This window comes from Numenius arquata, chromosome 6 (assembly GCF_964106895.1).
Source record: "Numenius arquata chromosome 6, bNumArq3.hap1.1, whole genome shotgun sequence".
Classification (NCBI taxonomy): Eukaryota; Metazoa; Chordata; class Aves; order Charadriiformes; family Scolopacidae; genus Numenius; species Numenius arquata.
The window spans coordinates 17,270,345-17,289,472 of record NC_133581.1 but is presented as its reverse complement, the minus strand read 5'-3'; the positions used below and the strand labels follow the sequence as shown (position 1 = coordinate 17,289,472).

Here is a 19,128-nt window from a genome sequence, read left to right as displayed (position 1 = left end):
TCAGGGTTAAGCTGGTACTGACATTCACAGGCAGTATTTGCCATCTCTCCTCACCAAAATTAGCTTGTATGAGTTCTGTCATCTTTGTTGTATTTGTGTATAAGTTTGTGCAACTTCCCTTTTAGATTGGTTTACAGATGTGGTTGGAAAGCACTTACATTGTTTCAGATACACTGACTTGCTTCCCATTAGCAGCCTGGTGTGTGAATAATGGTCATAATAACCCTAATAATACTTTGCAAATTGAGTGTTGCTTTCCTTGCAATAGGCCTTCAAAGATCTTTTCTTTGAGATATAGTTTCATTTCTACACAGATCATTCCTGTAATACTTTTTTTTTGCCTTCTCCCTCTTCATAGATAAAAAATTCCCATTCAAGGAAGACTTATGTCTTAGGTTTCCATAGTTAATGAACGTAACTTTTCCAACTATTTCATGTGTATATGTAGGTAAAGTTCTATCATGATACACATCAGTAAGTATTTAGGAGCCTGAAAAGTTTATAGTAAAATTAACTATGTGAGCCGAAGCTGAATCCCATTCAGCTGGGTAAGGCAAGCCCATAAGGTCAAGTTATGAGTCATTATTCCATATTTATACTGAACAATTACATAGATAGCCTTTGAGAAGGATTGAGGCTTTATGTGAATCTGACTTTGCTTTTGTGTATGAATTTTAAATATCTTTTGTGACCTTTATTTTTTATTTATTTTTTAATCACTTATCTTTTATATTAGTTCTGCTGGTGTGCCACTATATCCCACTTATGCTCAAAAGAGTCAAACACAAACGTACTTGTTATCTAGCTGCCATTTTCCTGTCATCTTGAATTCCTGTAGAATATTTTAGTAATTGTTTTCCATATAGGAAATGAGCTGCTCATAAAGTCTTAACTCACGATATTTGGAAAAACTTTTCAGTTCTGCAGTTCCTCACATTCTGTCCTAGCCATCACTTCCCCATCTCCTGTCATCCTTCCCTTTCCAAGAGCATTGCTCTACGAGCACCTCCAATGCTTTGGGAACTACTTGTGCAGAAGATGTTTGCACTAGTGTAAGAAGCAATGCTTGTGGCAGTGGTCTCTGTCAGGGTTGGGAGCACAGACAGGTGTTCTCATTCTGCCTCTCTTGCTTTATTGCACTATGACCTTGACTACGTCTTACATTACCTTCTTGGCTGACTACCTAAGCAGGATATCGGCTTAATGTTTATACAGTACTTTGAACATGAACAGAGTTACAAACCTTGAATCATTGTAGGAAAATATAATTGCTAGGCTTACCTAATGTCAGTGCTAGCCCAGATGCCATAACCTCCGCAGTGCTTCGTACCCACTGACTTACACAGGGCTTGCTGTTACTGTGAGCATCCCCACCAGGTCACAGAACCCTCCTCTGCTTCCTCGGTGTCCCTGCATTTGTAAAGATGAGACATAATTGAACCTGCTTTGCCTGTATACCAAATAAATCATGGAATTAAAAAGTTGTGAGGGAGGAGCATGATCCAATATTCTTTCTGTTTGTTTGTGTAGATCTTACTCATTTTAAATACTATTTATGTGTCTGAGGAGAGAAAGTGGTATAGGCTAAATATGGAAATATACAGCAACAGCTTAAGTTTTGAGTTGTGAGAACAAGTAGGAGTAATTGAGCATCATGCTCGGAGCTTGCATGCAGGCACCAGTCCTGCAAAGGTTTAAGAATATGCTCAACTTCAGTAGACGTATTCACATCCTATCCACAGTGTATAAAATTAATCATATTTAAATATTTGCAGGATGAGTGTTTTAGCAGTGGGGAAAAGAGTGACTTACTCAGTTTGCTGTCTGTGAAGAATTTTCTCCAATTTCAGATAGATAGTGTTTCTTCATGAAAGGGACCTGTGTTTTTGTCCTTAGTACTCTTTGTAAAGATGTCTCAAAAAAAACGTATCACAGCATGAACGTCATCCCATTAATAGGAAATAGATAGTTATTCAGTAGCTTATATTAATATATTTTCCTCAAATTTCTTGTTAGTTGCTAGAACTAATTTAGAGGGGGGATATGTATAGTATAAGGATATATTTTGGTCATGGGATCTCCTTCTTCTTTTAATGCTGACCAAATGTCCTGTGCCTCTCTTTACAGCTTCCAGCTACAGTTTTATTCTGAGCATTAGTGAAGAGGAAGCCAGGGTGAAGGCTTTGAACGAGTACCTGAGCACTCGTAGTTATATCCAGGGGTTCACATTTTCACATGCAGATGTGGAGGTATTCAGAAAGTTTTCGGGGCCACCTGTGGACCAGTATATCCATGTTGTCCGGTGGTACAGACACATAGAAGCAATCTATGATGGCAGCAGTGAGAAAAATGAGCCTTATAAACTTCAAACAAGTGAGTAATACGAAACTGGTGGGCAGGTTATAGACTAGCTGACGTTGTAATGGTTTTTATTGCTGAGAATTCTTAGAAGTTCCCTTTCATACTCCCTTGCACGCTTTAAAATTTACTGTATCAACTTGTATTCAAGGTTATGAAATTCTTCTTGCATACAGTTACTGTGTAACTGATAGATTCTGACATATTTGAATGTTAAAGCTCTCTTTCCGTGTTTCTTTGATTTTAAAATTCCTCAGTGTACAGAATTTGATTATGTGTATTTTCTTTAAAAAGCTAGTTGCTGGATTGTAAAAGTATGTGTGGCTTTTGGCTTGTTCCCTAAAATATCAGGATTTGCTCAGTCCACTTTTTTTTCCCCTGCAAGGGTAACTAAATAGTTGTATCATATACAAACATCATAAAGTAAACTGAATACTACTTCTTATGGTTGTTATTAATACTGAATTCCAAAAAGAATGTTTGGGGTTCTTTTTTAACCCTGGTAATTTAGGCATTGGTGATGATTTGAGGAAATACTAACCGGTTAATCTAGGTCATTGTGTAAGCATGGGTGCTGGCATTTTTGGGAGCTGCATCACTCTCCTGAGTTGTTTTCCAATGAGCTAGTCTAATTTAATTGCTTTATAGTGAGGGAGTTGCTTTATATTGCTCAGGGAGTCATGAAATAATTAATAATAATAACACAGAGCTGTTGTATAGTGCTTGCAATACCTACAAATGAATGCATAATGTCTGTCATTTTTCCTGACGGTTGTTGACTAATATTACTCCAGTGGCATTTTCTTACAACCTCTCATCATGTGTTCTCAGTTCCCAGCAGACCAGCAGTTAAAATCAGACTGCTATGAGTAGATTCTCTGTATGTGTGTGTGTCTGCATGCATTTGTACTGGTTATTGATTTCCTTTCAGCAGTGAAGGAATCTCAGCTGTACCGCTGGCTTTGATAGCAGATTTAATGCCAGTAACTACAGTTTGTCTACAGACTTTCATGGATCAGGGTGGAGCAGTAAGAGAAAAGGTTTTCCTGACCATGAAATCATTAATGTTAAGTCTCCCTTTCTGAAGGGTTATTTCTTGTTATCTTCATGATCTGTGCATACGTATCAGAAGTCCTGAAATGGTGTTCTGCAGTGTTCACTAGGAAAATGACATGTGAATCTGCCACGCTTCTTTGACCTTGGATATTTAACCAGTATTTTTGGGGGGTATCAGAGAGCTCCAGGGGTGGCTTAGAGCAAATGAACTTCAGTTTGACCAGGGGGAAGACTATAGCTGGCAGAGACGTATTTGAACAGACTAAACACTATGCCTTTTACTTTGCCCTTGGTGTCCATGTAGTGGATGTAGCGTGACGCCTAACTGCAAGCTGAGAACTTCAGGGTGCAGTATCTGGGTTTTTTCTTATGTTTAGTGTGGTTATAAGTAAAGAAAGCTTTACAGATTTATCTTTTATTAGACTAACCCACATAGGCTTCTTTCCCTGAGGGGAACATTAGCCGCAATTAAGCATGCCAGCGTAATCTTTGTAAATCAAAGAGTAAACAAATCCATACCGTGGTATATGGTCTGTGTTATGGATAGACTGCTCTTGAGCTTGAGGTATTCTTTTCAGGAGTACCTCATACAACAAAATGTTTAGAATAAACACATTTTTCTAAACAGTTAATATCTTTTTGTGTTATTTAGGCAGTTATGCAAAAAAGTAAGATGAGGAAGAGGTTAAATTTTTTTATACCATGAATGTTTACATTAGTAGAAGGTTTTCAGCCAAAATATTCATGTGACTATATCGGGGAAACCTAGTTAATGAAGAGCACTCTGAGACACAGGATCAGAAAGGCAATTCTGTTGTCAAAACAAATAGTTTCTATTTAAAACAAATATTTTAATTGCAGTTAAAATGCATACCATGAGAATTCCTAAAGACGGTGCTGTGTGTATTAAGCTGGCAACCTTGCTGTATTTTTTAATTTCCTGGTTTGCTTTCATTCCTAGTTAATACGATAATTAGTTTTACATCATTACAGCTGTAAGCAGCCCTGCGCAGAGCAAACTGCAGCTCTTCAACAAATGACAAACTCACCTTTTGTTGCAAAAAACCGTGAGTTTAACAACTATGCTGCTTCTTAAAGTTTAAAAGAAAACAAATGCAAGAATATTGTCACTAACACTACCCTGGATTTTATCTACTCTCTTTGATGGCAAAATTTAGCCTCGTGCTGAATTGCAGCATATTTGTCGTAAATGAGTGTGTTCAAAAATGCCTTGTGTACATAGCAACAATGTATGATAAAAAGCTGAGGTTCTTTCTGAACCTTTCCATTTCCCCTCCCTCTCACCCTGAGTACACGTACTCTGTCAATATTGGCTCTAGAGACTAACTCTGGTCTCTGGAGATTTTTGCAAATTCTGTATGAGATCTGTGATACGCTGTCACAGTAAAATGAGTAGCATTGCAGAAAGCCCAGGACTGCTGTAACACTTTATTAATAATTCATTAAATTTCAAAGCTTTTTTTTTCAAAGCTTTTTCTTTCACTGAATTGCATGCTCTTACTTTTATATCCTGTTTCTTTTTGTTACTTGGATCAAAAGTTGATAGAAATGGCAAGTCAGAGAGTAGAAAATAAACTAGATTGAAATGGTTTACTTTGGTTTTATTGGTTTTGTTGGAAGCTCTAACAAAAGTAGTTGGTTTACTAGGTTTGCAACTGCTTTGTCTAATTATATGTGTGTTTTTTCTTTTGAAATAACTTAGTGATGTGATGAGGAGAAAATATTATATTGCAAATCTGTTTGTGGAAAGTGTATTTTCAGTTCTCTTTAAACTATTTTTTCCTCTAGGTAAAGGGAAGCGTGTGCAGCCTCCCTGGTCTCCCCCTGAAGGGACAAAACATTCTAGGCTCTGCCTCTACAACAGCCTGACCCGAAATAAGGTAACTAAATGAAAGAAAAGTGGAGATTTCCATAGAAACACAAGTAGAGAAGTCATCAAATGTTTATTTCTTAAGTGTTTACCCTATTAGTAGACAGGTTTCTGGTTGTATTTTGTGGAATGTTAACAAACACGTGCTTCTGTCAGTCAAGTGTGTTTGCTGGGCAAGTGTTATAATATACACAATAAATATACATATACTACAAGTGTGTGTGTATCTATGTGTATATTGCATAATATATAGTTCCTAACTGCAAGTTATCATCGTGCAAAATAGCCAGGGGTTCAACTGTAGTACACATAAGTATAGGCAATGTGAATGGAATAAAAATCACAGTTTCTTTGTTTAGATGTTGTCTGTGTAAAAAAAACAATTATATTATTGTAATATAAACTGGTAAAACTTGTGGTCTTCTTTGAAGGTCCTTTGGGAAAGAGAGGAAATACTAAGAATACTAATGTTATATGGGATGTAGTATCCAAGTATGTGTGAAACGATTATACTCTGTAAGCTTTTTCAATGCAAAAGAAAGTCTGATCTTCCCTTTTACAAACACAGCTTGAATAGTGCCCTGCCTAGTCCCAATCTTTGTAGTCTGATACCTTGATTGATAAGAGTACCGATAACATGAGCAGCCACACCCTGTTATCTCTCTTACATGATAAAGCTAGTGGTGATCTTTTTTCACAGTAAAACTGGAAATGGAATAACTATTCCTTTTTTTGTAATTATAATCCATGTTTCCACATTTAATCTCCAAGTGTGGTGTTACTGGTCTGAGATCATGTCTTCAATTTCTTCTGATTACTATACCTTCCCTTTCATTTAAGGAAATATTTCAGCCTCAGAATGGAAAAAAGGTCTTGTGGTATTGCTGTGGTCCAACAGTTTATGATGCTTCTCACATGGGACATGCCAGGTACTGCAGTTCCTTATTTTGATATGCGTAATAGTGCCTACTGGAAGCAAAAGATTAATAGAAAAAGGTACTTCATTTAGATGAGTGTATAACTAGAAGATAGTCTCATTAGACTCAACACTTGAGATTTGAGATTAAAAGCATGTTATAATATTATGTCATTGTGTGCTTAAAAACTTACTAGTGGATGAGGGAAAATTAAAACTACTGTAAAATTGACTCTGAGATTAAAGTAGTTTGTGCATAGAATAAGAATAGACTTGAGATGTTCACTAAAAACATGCCTATATCTTTTATGTTTTTAGGTCATATATCTCATTTGATATACTGAGAAGAATTTTGAGGGATTATTTTAAATATGACGTTTTCTATTGTATGAATATTACAGATATTGATGATAAGGTAAGGTCTTTTTAAATTGCAATCTAAAATACTGTACTTTGAGCAGTCATATGACAGAGAGTCATATGTAATTGCTGTTTGATAAGCCAAGATAAATCTTACACTTAATAACTTTTATACAGTTATTGATTTTTCTCAGTTTTGTAGCATTTCTATGGTAGCAAGCCTGTATTCTTGTATGTAATGAATGTTGTCATAAATAATGAAGACTAAGGAATTTACAAAGATAACTTACTTTATTTGCCTGTTGTTGAGATACCTAATTAACTTTGTTGACGTAGCTGATTAACTAGTATGGTGTGTTTAATTTGTATTACTGCATGTAATTCTTGTAGCTTGTTAAATTTACAGAGATTCTGAAGTGCCTTTGGTATGTAACAGATTTTATTTGCACTTTGTAGAGCTCTGTGTCACTGCACAAAAATATTTTCATGTTTCTGCGTTGTAGATCATCAAGAGAGCAAGGCAAAATTACCTTTTTGAACGGTATAGAGAGAACAAATCATCACCAGATCAGCTACTTGAAGATGTTAAAACTGCCTCAGAGGTGGGTGTGGTATTTAATCCCTGCTAGTGTCTTAGGTTCTTAGTCAATAATGTAGCAAAGCACCTAAAGAAATGCCTCTGACTTTGCCACCTCCTTAAACTTTCTGCTTGTTTCAGTTACACTGTTAAACTGGTACCACACAAATAAGAAATGTTATTGGAACTTCACAGCTGGTTTTCTGTTGTTTTAGAATTGACAAGAACTATATGTGTAAAAGGTGTGGATGATTTTTGTGTCAATAGAACTTGTTTGCGAGTGCATGTATATTGTTTTTGGGGTACTGGGGAAAAAGATTAAAAAGCAATTGGGTGTTTGTGTGTTAGAATTCGAACTTTAAAAACAACCCTTTAAAATAGTTTTTAAATGGTGGTATGTCCATAATCTTTTAAAGCTTTTGAGATTTCTCTTTTGTACCATTGATGGCCTTGGAAAGAGAAAAAAGTCTCCGAAGTTTTAGGGATTTAATAAATTGTGTGTGCTGGACTGAAAAAAAGGTGGGGGAAGGTGATTCTCTGGTCATTTTAGAACTACAGATGACAAATAGATTATCAGTTTAATGAATTGAATACAGACCTAGGAATAGGAGGCCTGGAAATTTTGCCCAAGTATCATTGCCTGAAATACTCTCCAAGCATAGCATTTAATCTCTCTGTATTTCACATTAAAGCTTCTCCTTCTCAGATTTGTGAATGAAATGTAATTAGGGTGATCAACTGCATAGAGAATGAAAATTACTAAACAACAGTAATGATGATGTAGTAATTTACAAAGTCTTTCTGAAAAACTGAATCTAGATGTGAACTAAATTCTTTTGACTTTCACCTTTATTTCTGATAAGGAATATATTTCAGAAGTTTGATATCAAATCTTTTTATGTGGTATAATATATTATTCATCACTAGCAAGGTACTACGTGGCTAAGGTAATATATTGTGTATGGAACACATATCTATGTATGCAGTACTTTACTGCAAGTTGCTTTATAATTATTTTTTTTTAATTGTAGCTCTTTTCAGTTAAATTAAATGAGACAACAGACCCAGATAAAAAGCAAATGTTGGAAAGAATTCAAAATGCAGTGAAGTCCGCTTTTGACCCTCTACAAGAAGCTGTGCAAGCAAAACTCCCTGCAGAAGAGATCAATAGACATCATGAGGTTGGTTCGAGCTCCTTTTTAAATTATATTTGGATTACAATTGTTAGGGGTTTTAGAAATAATATGTAGCTTGTATTAATCCCCTGAAACATTATGGAAATTTTTATTCATTAAAAGAGGAATGGTGGGCCTGAGGACTTCTTAGTACTTTGCATTCAATACAGGAAATTTGGCCCTTGAATTTGACTATATAGGTTTTGGATGCTGTTTTTATCAATGACTTTTTTTTTAACTCCCACTGTGATAATTACTCAGTTACTTTTACCTTTCCAGTGGGGATTTTTCTCTTGCATATATTTAGACTTTCTCTTTGACTTTTTTGTCTTGATGAATTGCTTTCAGTATAAATTACCAAACATTCATTTTTGACATTCCAGTACTGGTAGCAGTTTTCTACACAACTGTTTCTGTCTCTGATCAGAGAAGAAAAATTATGCTCAGGATAATTTTTATGCCAAGACCATTACATTTAGTGACAATAGTCCTGTTGACTTTATTGGGCTTTGGTACTGTCCCAGTAACCAAGTCAGTCAATATAACTACTGTCTTTCAGTAGTTGGTTTCCACTTTCATCTTTTCTTGCTTTCAGATTATGTGTGGTAATTACTGTAGGAAGCACAGGGTATGTGCTCCATTCTTAAGAAGGCTTTCTCTCTTAATTATCTTTTTTAAAAAGTCCAGCTATTCTAATACCAAACGCCTTTATAAAAGTGTATACTGACCTAACACAATTTAAAAAAAACAACTACAATCTAAGTAATCACACCTTCTGGGCTATATCCAATCCTAAAAAAAAAAGTCATCTTTTGATATAAGACTGAATTATATCCTTGCTGATGTTCATATTAGTCTTTCAAACACTTTTTTAGCAATGTGCACAGTAAGGCTTCTGTTAGGATTATCTGATAGTAATGAGGGGAACAGATGATGTGACAAAACTGCAGGTCTCATCCAGTGTTTACAGCATAAATTCCACATACCTGTTTAAGTGATTGATATTAAAACAGATATCACTTGTCAGTTTCTCTTCCTTCGTCTGTTTGCTTCATCCATATTTATGAAGAGCAATATGATAAAAATCTGGTAGAAGCATGGATTACACTGTATTCATAGCCAAGTGTCTTTTTCCTTAAGCAAACCTCTCTGTTCAGGATAAGATCTTTCTGCAGTGTTTAAACAGGGCAAGTCTTTGATCAGTTGCACTTACCATTATTGTTTTATAGACACTGTTGGAAGAAGCCAAAGACTTGCTGTCTGACTGGTTGGACACAAAATTTGGCAGTCAGGTGACTGACAATTCCATATTCTCAAAGCTCCCCAAATTCTGGGAAGGGGAGTTTCATAAAGATATGGAAGCACTCAATGTAAGTAAACAAACTGTTTTCAGTTCTAAAAGTGTATGTGCCAAGCCTCATAATACCCTGAATACAATTTACCTCCTTAGCAGCTTTTTTTTTGATAGAGAATTTCCTTCAATGTGAATAGGTAGCTGTTACATTAACACCTGTTCTGTTTCCATCCCAACGATCTTAAATCCCTTGTGCAAGTTACCAGAGCCGGCTAACTGGTGATCAAGTTTGATGTGTGCACTCCATCCCTTCCCCTTGGTGTAATATCAGCTTATAATCATAAAGTGATCCAGAAGTTTGAGATAGAGTCTTAGCTGCATGAGAGCCCTGCCAGCCTCAGCATTTAGACTGACTACTTATCAGTCTTCAGCCACTAAGAAATTATGTGATGATAACAATCAAGGACAGTTTTGTCTGTTACAGATGAAATTCCGTGTCATATGCAACGGTTCAGATCAGTGAAGGTTTATTTATTTACCTGCAAATCAGAGGGACTTATTGCCTGTTCTGTCAGAAGTGCAATAAGTGTAAGAGCTGACACCTCCTGCAGTAGTTTGTTGCTATTGTTGCCTTAAAGGTTGAGGAAAAAAATGACCACAGCACATTGCTTCAGAGCAGGAGTCTTAGATTCTACTGTCACTGGCTTTTCAGCCAGTTTTTAACCAATTTGGAGCATATTTGCATATGTATAAATATTTTATTTTTATATATATTTTTTAAAAATATATAAAATCCTACATTTTATCTATAGGTTTTACCTCCAGATGTTTTAACACGGGTTAGTGAATATGTGCCAGAAATTGTGGATTTTGTGAAAAAGATTGTGGATAATGGTTACGGGTAAGTTTGCTACTAGATGCTTTTATTGCATGCTTATAACGTATCAGAGCTTGAATGATTGCTTTGAACACTTAACGGTGAACTGTTTTCTCTGTTTTCTTATGCAGTAGTCATCTTTTCTAGAAGTAGTGTTTCTTCAAATAAAGAAACTTCAGGTTTCTTTACAAAAGACCTGTTGTTTCTCACCTGATGAAAATGTGCTGTTCTATACTTCTTATGATGATTTACAAAGAGGGAAGTTAGATTATTAGATGTATAGGGTGAAATCCTCATTCATTAAAAGAAATAGTCAAAGTCCCATTGACTTGAACTGTGTTTGACTCCTGGCCTTCAGCAAGGGGTTTCAAAAATGGATGCCTGAGTAGATGGCTAGAAATCAGTTGTAAATAACATGTTAAAAAAAAAAGGAATCGTAAACTGTTTTTCTGCCCTTGCCTAAAATTTGTGAAAATCAAGCTAAAGCTTTAGAAGTTACGAAGTATCATGATAGATTCCCGTCTGAAATTTTTGAGTTCCTTTCTGGTATCAGCCTCAATTTTTCAACATGGATGTATTTTTATTGTGAAAAAAGCAAACCTATGGTTCAGACTGCCAAAATTGCTCTTGCATGTTCTTCCTTTAAACCTACATTTTAAATTTTTCTGAAAAAAAAAAAGGGGGTGGGGGGACAGTACCAAGTTGTTTGCACTGAATTACCAGCATTCCTGATGGGCCTGAAACTTACCTTTGTGTCAGAGTTTTTATTATGGCTGTAGCGGGACAAAATTAGCAAAGTGAAGGAGGACAAAATGGACTGTGAAATGAACATGATTCATATTATATTATTGCAAAATATTAAAAGGGACCAGAAGTATTGTAGGTATTTCATCTCTTGGGACTGTTATCTGACATCTCACTTCTTAAGAGTTTAACAAAAGATGTTAGTTGTTTCCCCTTTGATCAATTTTATTATGACTTTCGATGATTTGTCTGAAGTCTTTATGGAAAAGCCTTAAAACTTACGCTCACCTAAGTCATCTTTATAATACTGAGCAGTACCACACTGTATGTGGTTTCATGGTTTCACTAGAGAACTTAAGACAGTGATTTTTGGGATAAAAATTCAGTGAAGTCTTTTGATAGAAAGTTAGCTCTAATAATGATCTTTAATTTTTCAGGTATGTGTCCAATGGATCTGTATACTTTGATACTATGAAGTTTGATTCCAGTGAAAAACACTCCTATGCTAAGTTGGTTCCTGAAGCTGTAGGTGATCAAAAAGCTCTTCAAGAGGGTGAAGGTAAAAAGGGGAAATAACATTTGCTTAAGTTGCTGAAGAAACTCATGATGTGTTGATCTTTTCAATTGATGTCACTGACACTTGGATCAGTTACTGTCAGACTTGAATGGTTTACCGGATACACTTCCTTTGCCAGTAGGTTTCCAAAGTTTTGTAGCTTGAGCCAGCACTTCCCTGAAAGTTTTTAATTGGGAAATACCAAGAGACGTTATTCATTCTAGGATATTTTTGGATTGGTTGGTTTGTTTGTGGGTTTTTTTGGTCAGAATTGTGAATAGCTCAGTCTTTGACTATAGCCCAGTTATTTGGCTGTTCATCTGGTTCAAGTACGAGGAGCAAAGACTTGAAGCTGGGTCTTCCACATAGCAGATGAAAGCTCTCCACATCAGGCTATGATTATTTCATGACAAATATTTGGGTTCCTCTTTCATACTGAGAAGTCTTTTTACTTTGTAAAGCTTGTTCTGTTGAACTAAATCCAAATATAGATTTTTTTGAGTCAAGCCATAGCAGAGGAGTAGCTTCAAATGCGCAAAAAACCAGATTCATTAGTCATCTGCTCCTAAGGTTGTGCAGTTTTAATAGCAAATCATCCACAATGTCTATCAGAATATTAAAAGGTTTTCAAATAACACTCACACTAGGTGAAATTAGGGCACTCGTACTAGGTGAAACTAGCAATATCTGAAGATATGCAGCTTAAAATGGATATGATTTTATGATTTATGATTTTTCTTTCTCAATTCAAATCCTTAAAACCGAAATCTTGTATGTGAAATCAAAGGTGCTAGCTTAAACCACCATATTTGTAGTAACATGAATGTATAATTTCTACCACGTAACCAGTCACTTCTGTTGAATTGTTGTGTCCTTTTGCAAATAGGAACCAATGGTGAGTGATAAATGTAACTAACTGTTGTGGTTTAACCCTAGCCAGCAGCTGGGACAAAGCAGCCACTCTCAATTCTGTCCTCCACCCCATGAAGGGTAGGGAGAAAAGGGAGAAAAAGAGAGGAAAGGGAAAAAAACCCAAACCTCATGGGTTGAGATAAAGACAGTTGAATAGAACAATAATGGACAAGAAAAATAACAATAATAATGGTAAAAAAATATACAAGATAAAGTAATATAAGACAAGTCATTTTCACTACTGGGTTATCAGTTGCCCAGCCTGTCCCAAGCAGTGATTGCGAATTCCTGCGCCTTGGCCAATCCCCATTTATGTACTGGGCATGACATCTATGGTATGGAATATTCCTTTGGCCAGCTTGTCCTGTCTATGCTCCTTCTCAGCTTCTATGGGAAGCTGAAAAAAGTCCTTGAATAATATAAACATCACCTGGTAACAAGAAAAACAATGTGCATTACCAACATTCCTTTCATACCAAATCTGAAACACAGCAGCCACTAGAAAGGAAATTAACTCTATCCCAGCTGAACCCTGGACACTAACCAAGAGTATGTGTAGGTCAAGTTATTGCTTGTCAGCTTAGCTGCTTTGACTCTTTTGTGATGTCAGTCATAACCTTGACAGATAATGCACAGGCAGCAGAAATGCTAAGCTTTGAAAGTTGCAATTAATGTAAATAAAAGCATAATACTTTTAAAGTGCATAATGTTAGATATTCTAAACAATTGAGATTGCTGGTATCTCACCCTGTACATCAAAATTAATTGACAGGTTTAACCTTGACAATTTTGTCTTTAATCTGTCTTGGATTCTTAAGTGGTATGGTATTGTTAACCACTTTTAGTCTTGGACAGTGCTGTAGAAATGGTAAATTCCCTGTGTTTTAAAGATACTATAATGAGAGTACCACCTAAATGATCATAAGGAGCTAACAGCAAATAATACATAACACATCTGTGATGGTAAAAAGCCAATAAACATAGCTATTGAACAACTACCAGCCATTCTATGCTGCAACTGAGAGTAGAGGTAGAAGAAATATCCTCTGATCCTGTTGTGTGTGCAGATTAAGACAATCCTAGTCTTAATTTGGATCCTTCTAACTTTGGAGTTAATTGATTCTGCGGTCTTACTTGTCTATGAGTACAGGGTTTTTTAATTTCTGTATTTCTTTTCCTGTAACTGCGATATTGGAATTGTGCCTGCAGAGAAAATGTAGATGAATCTCATATCAAAATTTAGAAAGCGGTGCAGCTGATACTTGTTTTCAGATTTTCTGTCAACCAAACATTAATCAGAATCCCAAAGGATCATCAAGGTTAATTATGAGGAATTTTGAGGGCTGAGTGGTTTTTTTTTTTTTATTTATTTGTTTTTTTAATTCACTTGATGTGAGGTACGGTGATGCCAAAAATCAATAATGCTGGTGTTTAAATAAAATGTATATATTTACATTTTCTCTTTTGAAAGGTGACCTGAGCATCTCAGCTGATCGCTTAAGTGAAAAGCATTCTCCAAATGATTTTGCTTTGTGGAAATCCTCCAAGCCAGGAGAGCCCTCATGGGATTCTCCATGGGGAAAGGTAAGGACATTATAATCACGATTTAGATCTTCTACACCTTATTAAATAGCATGTTACTCAAATACTTTGCCTCACCTCATATTAATAATGTGTAGATTATAGGGATCTTGTATTCAGTTGTAGATTCTGCTGCTGTGTTCATTTAATAATTTGGATTGTGTATCAATCTGTCTGTTTGATACTTTTTAAACAGGAGTCCACATGCAGACTCGCAATGGCTGTTACTGGTCATTTGTCCTCTATTAATCTGCAGGCTCTATCTGCAGATCTATCTACTATATCCTTTTCTTTTTCCTTGTGATCAAAAACATTAATGTCATTTTAAAAAGAATAATATGCAGGATAACCAAAGCATCACAGATGTATATGCCATGTTTGATCTTTAAATCCAACAGTACACTTTTATGAAGCTGAGACTTTTTTTTTTTTTGCTAAGACTGTATCTCATTTCCTGAGGTGTGTAACTGCTTAGAGACCGACCCATGAAGGAATGATACATAGGCAGGAGAGGAAGACAATTAACTAGTAGCCAAATGATCTCTTTTTCTTAACAGGGTCGTCCAGGTTGGCACATTGAATGTTCTGCGATGGCTGGGTCCCTTCTAGGAGAGTCGATGGATATTCATGGAGGAGGGTTTGATCTCCGATTTCCCCACCATGACAATGAACTGGCACAGTCTGAGGTGAATAAGGCGGCCTTCGGTTTCTGCAGTGACGAAGCAGCATGCTTTGCTTTGACTGCAACTTTTGCAATCCGTCAATTAATTTTTAAAATTTTATGTGTGTTTTGGATAAGCATAACTTTTTGTTCTCCAGATTTTATTCTTAAATTATCCTACTTCATGGTACATATGTAAACAGTGTTGGGTCTTTGGGGTATTTTGTTTTTGCTGCAGGCATACTTTGAAAATGATCACTGGGTTCGGTATTTTCTGCATACTGGCCACTTAACAATTGCTGGCTGTAAAATGTCTAAATCTTTGAAGAATTTCATTACCATAAAAGATGCACTGAAGAAACATACAGGTAAAAATTATTTTGCAATTTGATTGCTTTTAGTGTACTTTGAATGGTGACTGTGGTAATTCTGTTATTCAGGCACATAATGGAGTTTCCAAAAACGGCTAACTTCAGGTGCCTTTCTTCTTCGCTAATTTAGAACAGCTTCCTTGCTTTTCCGTTCCCTGTTGGTATTATCTGTATGGATAATAGTGTTCTTGCTTTTTTGGTAAAGATATTGATATTAAGAATATTAAAAATTATGTTCTTAGTCACCATATCGGAGGTCATAAAAATGCTTTAGATTATGATTATTTTCCTTGTTTATTTTGAAACTCCTAATAGCACGACAGTTACGGTTGGCTTTCCTCATGCACTCTTGGAAGGATACACTGGATTATTCAAATAATACCATGGAGTCAGCTATTCAGTATGAGAAGTTTATGAATGTAAGTAAGCTTTCTGTTCCTCCTCCAGCTCTCTAGGCTTTGTGTTGTCATATATGTTTCAAGGAACAAAACCCAAGGATGTATAGGCCATATCCATAGACTGAGTTTGCCTTCTGAATTCATCAGGTGGGATGTCACAGTATTTGTTTAGCTACCATTGAACATTCAAGTCATGTAAATTCCACAGACAGCTATGTTTCTCTGCAGCTGGGTGCTCTCTCCAAGTTTTGACATCTCTGAGCAGCTTGGCTCTTACACACAACATTGGTTTCTCAGTTCAGCTTGCTCATAGGACTCAGTCCAACAGACACTCGCATATCATTGTCTACCAGGTCAGGCTTTACAAAAATATAGCCAAAGGGGAAGAGGGAGTATCATTCCTACCTTGTCTCCTCACGACATACATCAAGCGTTTGCCTCTATGCCTTGCAGGCATATGTGAGGGATAAGGCACAGTTCCTTTCCCCGCTTAGTTTTGAGCTGTGATTTAAACCCATGTTTCCCACAAGGAGGCTGTACAGCATTTTGAGATTGTTGATCTTGCACTCTCCGGCTGAAGCTATTCTACTTTTTCTGTAAAGTGTTTGGTTTGGGCCACAGAATCAGTGAAAATGACTTTTCACCAAGATGGATGCCCACATAAAATAGGCCCTCACTATAAAGCCATTTTTATTCTTTAGTTTCCATTGCTAGCAACACACTTAAAAATCTGCCCTCAGAACTCTTGCCTAAACTTTTTAAAAATGGTATTGTATTTGAGCAACTTGGCGTTAGAGTATCATAGTGTATCATGCAGTGGCAGAGCCAAGAGAAAGAACTGAATTACAGTCCAACTGTGATTTACAGAGTTATGCAAAATGTATGGGTTTCCTTGTTTTGACAGACATTCAGTAGATCCTGGCTGAAACAGTGTTGAAACCATAAACTTTAGGAGGCTAATAAAGAAATAATGACTTTTCATAGTAAATATTGGTTGTGTCTAATTTTAACTGATTTTTAGCTATATTCTCCTTTTATAGGAGTTCTTTTTAAATGTGAAGGATATTCTTCGAGCTCCCGCTGATGTGACAGGCCAGTTTCAGAAATGGGAAAATCAGGAAGCAGAGCTGAACAAAAAGTGAGTGGAGCATTCCTACTTCTTTGTGAATAGCCATTGTGTAGCTACATGTTTAATATTTTTTTTCCTTGCGAAATGACTTGCTATGTATGTAGTGATATTTATAAGTCTGTAGCATTCCCACTGAATCCCTTAACTGTATACAAGCTAGTGAATTTAATCTTGCAACGGCTTTATGTAGTATAGATGAAATCGATAATTTCCCTTTCGTTTATCGCATGCCTCATCACCCTGTTTGTGAAGGGAAGAGAACTTTTTTGTTAGACAGCTGTCATTTCCTTCACTACTTGAAATGCTGTCCTATCTGAGAAGTGCCCGATAATTCACAGTGGTTACATATGGAAAAATAGTATTTTACACATTTCAAAGTGCAGTGAGCAAACTGAGACAAACAAAAGTTGAATGACCTGATCAAAGGCACAAAAGATCAGAGTGCTAGTGTTTGAAAATGTGTTATTGAGAGAGGCGGTCATATCAATATTGCAGTCTTTCACTTTTATAGCAAAAGTACATTATGGTTTGTAATACGAACAGCTTCCTATACGAATTCTATTATGACTGAAATTTAAAATTGAAGCATCTTATATTACAATACTAAAATTGTTCCTAGTTCAGTTCACTGTTTTGGACAGAGATGTTGACTATTGAAGGACTAAGTGCAGATGGTTCTGTTTAGTGCTGTCCTCTGAAAATTTCATTTTCAACTTGAGGTTGGTAGAAATAACCCTTTTTTAAAAAAAGAAGGAAGATCGTAAGTAATAGAGAGGTCAAAGGGAAGGGACAAAGGAGTGGGAGGAACAAAAGATTTGTTTTTGTCTCCTCTCTCTACCACTTCTCAATCTCTTTTCTCTGGAAAAAGTATGATGTTTGAAAAAGTAGTAACCCTTGCATAATGAAATGTTACTTAATATACTGTATTACTTATTATGCCTATTCATGAACGTTACAAATGTTTATATAAATTTATTCCTTGTATTTGCTTGTAACAATTTCATAACACTTCACTTTGTGGTAAGTTAACTTCCAAACTGGTGCTTCTCACTGGAAAGATGCTAAACAGAGTACTTCGCTGATACATAAGGATAGGAGAGGAAATCTGTATTAAAAAAAAAAAAAAAAAAAAAAAAGTAAGCACAAGAAGGTACTAAATAAGCAATTTATACTGCATTTTAAACTTGGTATGAAAAGGTCACGTGGTGAAAAAGTGTTAGATGTAATTTGTTTGGATAGTTGTTGTCAATTAGATTATCCTGCCTTCCTGCCTGCCTTTGTCCATAGCAGAAAAACAGCAGCATCATGATAATGCCTTTTTCTTGCTCATCTGTTTTTCCTTCATATATAATCTATGACCAACAAGAAAATTATCTCACTTTTAGGTCCGCCTCACTCTTCTACTAGAAGTTCTTCAGAGTAGGTTGCAGATACTTTTGACGTCAATAGTAAAAAAAAAATTTTTTCTTCTTAGTTTTTATGACAGGAAGGCAGCAATTCATGAAGCACTGTGTGACAATATTGACACTCGCTCTGTCTTAGAAGAAATGCGTTCGTTAGTCAGTCAGAGTAACTCCTATATTGCTGCAAAGAAATCTTCCAGACAAATGCCAAACAGACTTCTTTTAGAAAACATCAGTTCCTATCTCACTCAAATGCTAAAGGTATGTAATAGCAAGTAGTAATGTTGCTATTGCACTGTGCAATTATAACTGTTGTATTTTTCACGTATGTAGGGACCTGTACAGTCTTTGTTTACGTAGGAAACTAGAGATCTTCCACACACCAAAACAACCCCAAATTGCAGTGTGCTGCAGCAGGAACAATTTGGGGTTCTTTGTGTTAGTTATAATTTCAGCTACTGTTTTGTTGAATAGTGGAGAGCCCCTAATACATGCAAGGCAAAGTAGGCAGTAGGAAAAATACGAAGTCAGAATGTCAAATCTGACATTGTCATGGTTTAGCCCCAGCCAGCAACTAGGACCATGCAGCTGCTCACCCACTTCTCCCCTAGTAGGATAGGGAGAAGAGGGAGAAAAGGAGGGGGAAGGGGAAAAAAAATCGTGGGTTGATATAAAGATAGTTTAATAGAACAGTAACGGAAGAGGAAAATAACAACAATAAAAATAATGGTAAAAGAATATATAAAATAAAGTGATACAACACAAGTCACGCTCACCACCCGATGATTGATTGCCCAGTCCGTCCCGAGCAGTGATCGTGGGTCCCTTCCCCTGGCCAACCCCCATTTATACACTGAGCATAACATCTG

General features: G+C 36.2%; 1 protein-coding gene across 2 annotated transcripts in view; it reads left to right on the top strand.

Moving 5' to 3' along the window:
• Positions 1 to 19,128, top strand: part of CARS1 (cysteinyl-tRNA synthetase 1) — a 36,763-nt gene that overhangs the window by 3,780 nt on the left and 13,855 nt on the right. The window contains exons 2-16 of one of the 2 annotated variants that reach the window (XM_074148404.1): positions 2,128 to 2,373; positions 5,224 to 5,315; positions 6,146 to 6,234; positions 6,540 to 6,636; positions 7,085 to 7,183; positions 8,190 to 8,339; positions 9,563 to 9,703; positions 10,440 to 10,528; positions 11,686 to 11,807; positions 14,188 to 14,300; positions 14,855 to 14,983; positions 15,197 to 15,326; positions 15,645 to 15,748; positions 16,768 to 16,865; positions 18,331 to 18,520. In XM_074148404.1, the coding sequence (XP_074004505.1) occupies positions 2,128 to 2,373; positions 5,224 to 5,315; positions 6,146 to 6,234; positions 6,540 to 6,636; positions 7,085 to 7,183; positions 8,190 to 8,339; positions 9,563 to 9,703; positions 10,440 to 10,528; positions 11,686 to 11,807; positions 14,188 to 14,300; positions 14,855 to 14,983; positions 15,197 to 15,326; positions 15,645 to 15,748; positions 16,768 to 16,865; positions 18,331 to 18,520 (1,889 nt within the window). The remainder of the gene's footprint in view (positions 1 to 2,127; positions 2,374 to 5,223; positions 5,316 to 6,145; positions 6,235 to 6,539; positions 6,637 to 7,084; positions 7,184 to 8,189; positions 8,340 to 9,562; positions 9,704 to 10,439; positions 10,529 to 11,685; positions 11,808 to 14,187; positions 14,301 to 14,854; positions 14,984 to 15,196; positions 15,327 to 15,644; positions 15,749 to 16,767; positions 16,866 to 18,330; positions 18,521 to 19,128) is intronic. The other variant, XM_074148405.1, reaches the window with a different exon arrangement.